The following is a 10,137-nucleotide window of genomic DNA, read 5'->3' as shown; positions in this document are numbered from 1 at the left end:
AGCTCTAGGTAGGGAACTTCTTCTTCTTCCCCCCGACCAAAAAATACATCCATACTTTACTATTCCTATTTCTCCTCTCCATCGAAAGCTTCTCTCTGACTTAAGCATCGGAGGGCCTACGCCGGAACCCCCGGCCGCAGGCTTCTTGCAGGTTCGCCGAAGCAGCCATCCGCCGCCGCACCACCAGCCGGAGCTCCTCCTTCTCGGTTCGCGGTCACCCCCGGGTCTAATTTCCAGCAACAAAACCAGTTCATAATATGGCTCCCCCTAATACAAGGATGAATGGATAAGAATTATATGAATAGATATTCCGGTGTATCCAAGATATGCTGACCCTTTCATCCTCTTTCTTAAACCCTCCCAAAATGTCTTCGTGTTATTTACCTCGGAAAATTCAAGCATATTTTATGGATGAAATCACTACAATCAACATATTTTGATGCCAAAACATATAAACTCATAAGTTATTTCCCTTCTGTCCAGCAAATACAATTCATCAAGAGAAAGCAAGTTGTAAATTACAAAACCAAACTGAAACCATGTGAAAGAGGTCACCATGATCCAAAAACTTATCAGACTTTATTTCCAATTTATTATTGCTATTCTCTGATGCAAACTTTCTTCTGGACGGCTGTGGGGCTGAATTTCCAACTGCCTCGCATCCTTTCTTCCTCCAACAACAATCCCTTCTTCCCTTGCCTCCATTCCTATGTCATCAAGATCTAATCCCTGCCCCTACCATACGCATCTATCGTTGCCACACCTTCACAATGCGCTGGTTATCATACTTTAGTATAGCTTCGTATGACAAGTACATAAAGAAGAATTCTCAGAAAGTGGTCCCATAGGCGAATAATTGCTCCAGCAAAAAAAATAAGTGCTTTAAAATGGTAGGAAAAGTGTTACAGAGCAAAAGCCATATGCGAAAAATAGAAGAAATCCAATGCTAAACGGCCCCTAGTACTCCCATGAAATGAGGAACCTTATCCAGGCATTTTCGCTCTTACCCATGATAATTAACTTTCAGCAGCGGCTTCAGCAGGAGTTCTGGTAGTCATTTGGTCAACAGCATGCACTGTACTCTGAAGCTCCTCCCATATAGCTTTATACACCATCCTCTGCCTATTTACTGCAGATTGTCCCTCAAATGCCTTTGAAATTACATCGATGCTGCAGCAGAAACACGCAAATGAATGTAAGCACAAGATATTTTTGATGTAAGAAACTGTTCTGTGAGAAACAATCATACCTACACCGTATAATAGAGAACTTGAAATAAACTAAAGGATACAGAGAATACCATACCATGAAAAGAAGGTACAAAAGTAGGTGTATGACAAACGAAACATGACTAATGCTGCTTGCAGGATATGGATCTTGCTGCAATGTAAATTTGAACTTACAATATTGATAAAGATTCTAGTTTGTGTCTAGAGAGTCGCAAGACATAGGGATCTCTTAGATTTAACTTTTGTTGCTCATTTAATGTTTTTTAATTATTTTTAGCTTTTAGCATATTATTTTAAAAGGAAGGCTGAGATTTAGAAATCATAGATCTTATTTGACAGCTGGATGAGCCTAATTTCTGTAGTTGTACTGTTATGGTGCCACTAGTGAGTCCAATATCATGTCCAACCCCCTCCCCCTCTTTGTGCATCTGATTCTGACTTCTCCGTCTTATTGATCTCCAAAGAGCCCATCGATTGCACAAATCAATTGTTCAACAGAACTCCATTATTTAAATTTCTGATCTTTGTCCACCAGTTTAGTCCTTAAATCCCAGCAACCTATAAGTTTCAGCTCTGTCCTAAATCATAAAGCTCCCTTCCATAGGTTGTCTTCCATCAAGTAACAAGGAATTAAACTAATTAGATATTGTTTTCTACTTCTATTGCTGAACTTTATAGTGCTCAAAGTAGGATCATATGTGATTTAAACTGGACCAGGATCATGCCTGTAAAAACATCTATGGACTGGGCTTCCTTCTCTTATGGAAGTCAAAATAACATTACATCTTTAGCAAGGCCTGGTTTTTCTCTTCCTGCATATTCAGCAACGTCTAGACCAATGCAATTCAATCACCCCATAAGCAACTCACAGGCCCCTGCTAGTGCGCTGATTTTATTCTTCCTCATTTTGTCATCATTACACAGGATTATACTGATTGCCCAACCAAAAAATTGGCCTCAATTTCTTGGTCTGGGCCCAGCCCGAGCTCAGTTTGTCCAGGTAGGATCTTTAGGCCATTCAGGCTTGCCCGGCCCATTATCAACCCTAAATTTGATAAAGATAGATTACTGCAATAAATCAGCACAGGCTTTAGAGTGGAGGAGGTGGATCAACTTTCTTGCATGATTCCCCTCAAGTCTCTACGCTTGTTAATGGTCACTGCAAAGGTAAAGATTTCTGTTCTCTCACTACCATTAACCCTTGTGTAGGAGGCATTTAGTGCGTACACAGTGAAAGCAAAAGACTTTGGGTGGTTGTGCAGCCAAACTGGGATGTGTCTGCCAGTGGCCTACATCTTCTTCCCCAACCATTCCAAGATGACATCATCATTTTGCAAGGATGAAGGTGGTTATCCGTAGATTACTCATGATGCACTACTGGGCTCAAGGTAAATTTTGCTAAATTTTAACAGCATGGATTACATGACGAATATGACATTATCATTGAATGGTGCGGCCATTGCTAATGTTCAGTCCTTTGGGCCTTTCTACTTAAAATTTGTTTTGTTCCTTTTCATTTGGGTCATTATTGTAGGAAGGTCTAAGCACAATTTTTTTCACTTGGACACGAAGCACTTCTCTTTCTAAGAGAAAGCTTGCCCAATTTCAGTCTCTTATCAAGAGGGTTTTAGAAATATTTGCAAAGCTAAGAAGATTTAAAAGAACTTCCTTTGGAAAGTATGAAAGATGAATTATAATATCAACTTGTTAAATGAGGAATACTCAAAAAGCAATCAGAGAATGTAAGTTTTGTGATAAGAATGTCAAAGCCTACCACTAGAACCTCCTTATAGAATGGGGTGGAGGTACTAATAGTCACACGGCATAATTTGGAAGGCCAATACAAAGAGTAATTGCACTACATTAAGGCTGTCTTTGGTTCTGGAATAGCTAACTAGTGGTGGCAAAAGCTAAGTGCCAGTACCCACCACTTAATGAGTTAACCTTAGATATAAAAAAAGGGGCTGTTTGGCTACTATGCAGTTAAACACACCTTTTTCTGAGATAACAAAAACGATGTTTGGTTGGAAAAAGCATGGGTTAAGTGGCTAAGTACCTTTTTTCAGATTATATGCAAAAGGTAAAGGAAAAGGGTAAAATAGGTCGAAAAATGAGGTGTGGGGGTCTTAACCACCTGGCTGAAGCTATTTCTCCCTTCTGCCTGAAATATATTGAACCATGTTTGGCTAGTTAGGCGGCATTGACTAGCTAGTTTAACCAGCCAAAAGGTTTGGTTTTTGGCTAGTTAAATGGATAACCACCACATAACCGGTGGTTGTCTAGGAATCTAATGCAACCTAAGGTTCAAGAGGTAGCAACACTTTAACACTTGGAAGGGTATGCAAGTGCTTTTGGGAGACAAATGGATTGGTTATAGAACTTCTAAAGTACGTTGTCCCTCGGTAGAGTGAGGTGCTTCATGAATAATTCCCTAAAGTGATGCTTCAGAAACTACAGATATGTGGTGGTGTGGGACTTACCCTTTGAAAGGAATAAAGAAGAGGATTTCTGTGGATGATAAGCTAGAGTCTTATTTGAAGGTCTCTACATTTCCAAGAGTTCTTCCTTCCATCTTAGCTAAGGATTTGAAAAATTTATACTGCCAGCATATCCAAAAAGTTCTTGCTCTAAAGTAACACTCAAAGAGTTTGTAAAAAAGGGCTTTCAAATCTCATTACTAATAGGTTGAGTGAATATGTCCGCTCAAATGTGTGGCTTTTATTGCAACCAGAAATTGAATCTTTATAAGAGCTTGCTATCAGAAAATGTGACCAAAACTCTTACCTACATCTCTTTATTTATCGTGTGTGGAGAAATGAATTCTTTCAAAGTCATTGGAGTCATTTTTCTTGGGGTCATCTGAATACACCTTGCACCACTGTTTTAAAAATTGAACCAGACCGGTCAATTGAACCGGTTGAACCATCAAATAGTCTAGTCTCCGGTCCAGATAGACCTATTAAACTGCTTCTTATTAAAACCAGCTTCTATTTAGAAAACCGCCTAAATTGCTGGTTGAGCCATCACTTCAACCAAACTATCTCAAGTTTGCTTAAACTAAATGGTCCTGGTTTCCTAGTAAAATTTGTTGAACACAATAGGATGGCTGACAGTTTCGTTTCATGCTCCTTGGGTTGTGATCGAAAGCGCCTGTTGTATTCTTCCACCCTCTGTGGCACAATCTTGACAAAGCTTCTTCGGCCGCTAGTGGACTCTGAGCAAGCCCGCCGTCTCTGTTTCTCTCTAGCTTTGCCAAAGGGGATCAAGACCTCGCTGGCCCATTTTTCTTCCATTAGCCCCAATCCTGATAGCTCGGCCTCAACATTGTTCTCGATGTCTTGCAACCTTTGATCAACCCCTCTCTATAATCAAAACCTCACTGACCTTTCTCCCTTCAGCCTCAACTCCAATAGCTCGGCCTCAATATCCAGTCGGTAACCTTTAATATCCATCTATCCAACTTCGAAAATGATGAAAATGATGGTGGATATATAAAAGTAGTGGTTGATTTTGAAATTTGGGATTCTTTAGGTTGTTCATTTTGAGATCTTGGTGGATATAAAGGATGATGTTTTCTTGTTTTGGATCGCCAGAGTAGAGAGAACAATGACAGAAAAGAAGAGTTGGAGATTTTGGATCACTAACCAAATGGAAAGGATGAATGCAAGAGGGCGAGTTGGGGATTTCAAGAACGGGAGTTTATTATCTTCATATGTTGTGAGAAGGAAGACGTTAAGACATGTGCTTTTGAATTGTTCAGAGAAAATTGAATTTTATAGATGATTCAGTGAGGAAAATTTGATCCAATTAAAGTTGATGATATGTAATGATCCTATTTTTTGAAGATTTCGGATTTTTTTCGATGTGCAAAGGCAATCACATATTTTTGAGTTCATAATATTGTTATATGATAACTTTTTTGTAATTTTTTATTTCTATATAAATCATTGATCCATAAAAATTTTAAATATACAGTATATGATGCATCATTGTGATACCATCTGGTTACAAATAGTGATAATAGTGTTTAGATAAGCATTTAAAAAATTATAGAATTTTTATATACTTTAAACTATATAATTTCAGCATATTTTTATTCATAATTAATATGTAACAATATATTTATAATATCATGGTGGTGTCGCGAATTTCCAATTAACTTGATGGTCAAACCAATAAATCATAACCTGGTTGTTTTCCCGGTTCGGTCAATGGTCTAATTTTTAAAACATTGCCCTGCACTCTAGCACAATAATTGATGGACTGCTTTTCAAGTTTGGCTATAGTGGTTGACTTTCGATAAAAAAGAAAAAATCATTGGTTTGAAACAAATCCAATCAGTTGGTTGATCATCGAGAAAAGCTAGATTAATATCATAGATTGGCTAACACACTTCTCAGTTGAGGATTTGAGGCAATTAGGAAACAATCATCAAATTTTTGCATAGGCCAATAGCAATGTTTTGTTTAACTTCTAGATCCTACTGTGTACTTATTGTTTGTATTGCACACGGTTAACTTGTTACATATAGATATGCATGTTTTATACACCTAAGCCTTGTTTCATACACATGTCAAGGACTAAAAATTAAATGGAATCGAATAGAAGGATTGAAAATATAGACTTTTGTCAATAGGTGCTAGTAATTAAACAGAAAATAGACCATGGATGGATAATTGATTTCTCCATATAAAAAATTACTGATGGGAACACAGTGACCCATCGAATATTCACTCTTTAAGAAGCAATTCAGTGGCTCATCAAATGCTCACTCTTTAACAAGCAATTCACTTGCATCAAAAGGAAAATAAAAAGAAAATTAAAAAAAGCAAGTGCTTTCACAAATCAACTGTCCAGTTAAAACCTAATCCTATCCTCTTCCTCCCCACTCTCAATGTTGCAATAGCCATAGCCTTCATTGCTTACCTCCTCCACCTGATCTCCACTATCCTCCACTAACCTATATCAAGCAACATTATGAGACTATTGCAAAGTTAACAACGCACATTGACTTGTCCTTCAAGATTAACTTTGTCTATATCACTAGCGACAACAAATGACACATCTTCAAAAACTTAATCATGACTTTGACTCAAATAGTATGTCGTGTGTTAAATAACCTCCTCACCTAAAATGTTTAAGGGGGAAGGGTCAACATTGCATATAAGGCTCAACAAACCCCCATTTCAAACCCCCATGCAGCTCAAACCATGCACGCAAAGGGATAATTGAGTTAACATAGAGATGTGTCAAGACAATAGACAAGAATTAAGATGGCAGATAATTGAGGATGATTAAATAAATAATTGATCTAGAGGGATTTAACCTCACAACCTCCACCAATCTTGGCTCTGATATTGTTAACTACTTGACTAATAGGTAATGGGCCAACATATTGGTAGTTAAGCATACTCAATGCCAAAAGCATCCAAAAATGAAAGGAAGCAAAACCTTGTTTTCTACAATAAGGAATGATAAATCAATGTCTTTGCATGTTATGCTACAAGATATTGAGGAGAATTCTTAAATAAACAAGTGAATTCTCAAATTCAACCAAATATCATAGAGAAAGCATGTTGCTAGGCAAGCTTGATATCATTAGAAGTTACTTGCATGTTGAAAGATGAGTAAAGGTTTTTGCAGCTATATTTACTAAAACATTCTAGACATGGCTTCCTTCCTAGTGGTAGTCTTTCTAACTCATAAACTTACTCTTGTAATAATCTAATCCTATAGGCACCTGCAAATTAGGATTCTTTTGTTTATTCCTTTGCTTCTTTTCTATGATGTCATAGCAGTAAACTTGCTCCATTATGACTTGGATGTCACGGATTCGAAATATGGAAACAACCTCTCCGTATGTAGGAGTAAGGTTATGATCATCTGACCCTCCCTAAACCAAGTAGCGGCAGGAGCCTCATGCATTGAGATACCTTTTATTCCTTTTTTTCTTTTCTGACCATTTTTATCACATGAATATTTACTACTCTCTCCTTTTTCTATCACATGAATACCTATTATTTTCTCCCTAGAGAGACTTACAAAGTGAAAGATCCTAAACAATGATCCAATGCATGCCAAATAGAAAAAGAAGGAGCAATCTCATCGACACTAAATGAAAGCATATTACCTTTGTCCAAGTTACATTAAACCATAAGTAGAAACAAAGGAACCAAAGATGAAAAATATTGGTATCAATAGGTTTGCAAATGCCATGGTGAGAAGGGCCAAATAAAAAACAAAAACTTGAAAGCATGGCTTTAGAAAATGCTCCAAAGCAATGAGAGCTCATATGTCAATAACTCTGACACAAATAACTGTCAAAACGACTCTATAAGCAAAAAAGAAAAAAAAGGGGGGGTATCTAACTCATACATGGTCTCTCATATAAGTCAGCATTCCTGTGCAAAAGCATGAGTGCACACACACACACATACAAGCATGCAGAGATAGAAAACACTAAGAATAACAACAATGGGTAACCAATTCATGCAATCCAGTATTTGCAAATGAACAGCACCAAAAGTAACAAGTTACTCTAGAAGAACCAGGCCAAAGCAAGTAACTTCATGATTCCCAGATAAAAGTGGCTCAGATCCTTCACAATCATTGTGACAGTATGTCAATAAAAGGTCATGGAATTAAGGAAAATGTCTGACTAATCTTATCAAAAAAATTTGATTACAGAAAGCCTCTAGCAGCTACAAAGTGCCCCATAGTCGAAGGGCACAGAAAAACAATGCAAGATATGAAACAACTTATAACGATGTTCTTACATTTTGAGTCAGTTTGAATCACAAGCAGATACACATAAATAAAAAAGAGACCAAAAAGTTTACAAGCACAGCCATTATGGATAATAGCAGAAAAAATGAGCTAACCTGACATGTCGACCATCTCCATATGCATCCTTGACTACAACGATATCTGCATCTAGTTGCTCCTTGATCTGCTAAATTGCAGGATGAATAAGACAATGATATAGAGACATTTTTAGGAAACAGATATTATAAGCAGTTGTTAGACATTTGAGAACATAACTCATTACTAATTATAGCATAACAATCATGGTAATGGATCTACTTCAAAAAAGAGTGCAGCTATAGAGGAAAGCCTGAGAAGCTGGGTAATTGAAATGAAAGAGGTACTTCTAATGGTATGCTGTAGAGAATCCATATTTAGAAACTAAATCTAAAATTTGCAAAATTGGCAATAAGAAAGAAATCCTAAGGCAATCTATGGGAGGTTGAAATAATGTGACAATCAACCAAAAACATGAAGCTGCATTTTTATGCACAGGCACAGGCATGGACATTGATACACAAAAGCACGTATATGGAGACCTTGGAGACTCTACAACCTTAGTTTCAATTCCCTGATCCAGCCTTTATATAATCAATATTTTTAAATTCGATTTCAATCATGATAGAACTTAAGCATTTGATTCTCCAGTCGAAATACGGGAAAACCCCATGAAATTTTCGATGGAAACGGAGTAATCATAATTCATAACAACCAGCAATATTCCTAGCTCTTTTAATATTTTTTATGTTCTAGTATTTCTTCCTCGACCTTTCACCTTTTGATCAATGACTAAGTGCTACTCCTCTATTGTGCTAACAAATCAGCTTTATCTGGAGGGAGTGGGGTGAATACATCTCGAATTGAAAGTCTTCGAGGCATCAAAAGCACAGCTTTGGCTTACTTTTGACAAGCTGAGCATATCGACGCTGTGACAATAGATTGAAGAGAAGAACTTAGTCATCAAGACAAGCGCACTGCTCTAAGCTTCTCATCAGACAACTATTCGACCAAGAACATAAGAGAATGAGGACCGAAAGAAGGGTTTTCTTTAGATCAAGAAGAGATAGCATCGGACCTTCTTCTCCATCGACCGCATCATGGGGGAATCAGTTGAGCCGGAGTCCGAAACGTGCGCCGCCCGCACGCTGCACAACTTACTCGCCGGGGCGCCTCCATGTCGGGGCGGTCCACCGCGCCGCAGCTCGAGCCTCGTCGCGGCCGGATGCGGCAGCGGAGGAATATACCCACGCCTCCGAAAAGAGACGGAAGGCAATACGGCTTTTAAAGGAGGAGGAGAATAAGGAGAAGAGAGACGGAGGCGGAAGAGGGAAGCGAGGGGGTAGAAGAAGGATCGCATCATCATCAGCGCCCGAGCTCTCAGGCTTCCTCTTTCGCGCGGCTCCAACAACTTGGGATTCTCTCCCTAGCCTCCGTTGCTACCATGGTATAACGCGATTACGCAAATGGCTTCGCGAATATTCACGTTGTGCGGATGTTAATTGAAACTCGGCATTTTTTTTTATTTTTTTTTTTTTTAAGAGAGAGAGATGTGGGGTTAGGTGAGTGGGTGCTTTAATTTTCGTGCAACCTTGGGTGGTCTCACGGGGATTTTATCGAACAGTAGGTGGGCGGGAGTCATGGCGGAGCCGGAGGTGGGAAGGAAGACTGGGACGAGGGAGGGCGTACCTACGCAGCCCAACCGGAGTCATGTGGGGGAAGGTGCGAAGGGGCCGTCGTGGTCGGGGGTGGCTAGAGGTGCCCCGATGCGGCCGCATTGGACGAACCTTCGCATCACGGCTGCGGAGCTGGAAGCGCTGCAGAGACGATACGATGATGTGGTGGAAGTTGAGGAGGATAAGCTGGAGGAGACCCGGAAGCCATGGATGGATTCGGCGGTGCTGATTCGGAGCCTGGGAAGGGTCGTCCCTGCCGAATGGGTGGTTAAGGAACTTAGTCGGGTTCTGAAGCTCTCTGATATCCCGGAAATCTTCCCACTGTTGGAAGGCGTCCATGTGGTTCGGTTTACCTGCGAGGAACACAGGGAGCTGGCATTGAGTTGGGGGCCATGGATGGTGGCATGGCAGTTACATGCCATGGAACGGGG

General features: G+C 39.4%; 1 protein-coding gene across 2 annotated transcripts; it reads right to left on the bottom strand.

The window, feature by feature from the left end:
• Positions 1-450: 450 nt before the first annotated feature.
• Positions 451-9,518, bottom strand: LOC103717708 (protein BOLA4, chloroplastic/mitochondrial-like). Of its 2 annotated transcripts, XM_088717312.2 has the most exons (4): positions 9,109-9,513; positions 8,111-8,178; positions 1,008-1,170; positions 451-798 (listed from the first exon to the last, which is right to left on the bottom strand). In XM_088717312.2, exons 1-3 carry the CDS (start codon positions 9,394-9,396, stop codon positions 1,017-1,019), a joined length of 510 nt encoding a protein of 169 aa, XP_088573438.1. In that variant the 5' UTR covers positions 9,397-9,513; the 3' UTR covers positions 451-798; positions 1,008-1,016. The 2 variants fall into 2 exon arrangements, with proteins under 2 accessions (XP_088573438.1, XP_008804411.1); XM_008806189.5 differs by having other exon boundaries at positions 451-1,170; positions 9,109-9,518.
• Between the last annotated feature and the right edge of the window lie 619 nt (positions 9,519-10,137).

This window comes from Phoenix dactylifera, chromosome 3 (assembly GCF_051530095.1).
Source record: "Phoenix dactylifera cultivar Ajwa chromosome 3, Ajwa_hap1_PhDact_Kaust_v1.1, whole genome shotgun sequence".
NCBI lineage: Eukaryota > Viridiplantae > Streptophyta > Magnoliopsida > Arecales > Arecaceae > Phoenix > Phoenix dactylifera.
Note: the sequence above shows the minus strand (reverse complement) of the source record. Positions and strands in the feature narration are given on the sequence as shown.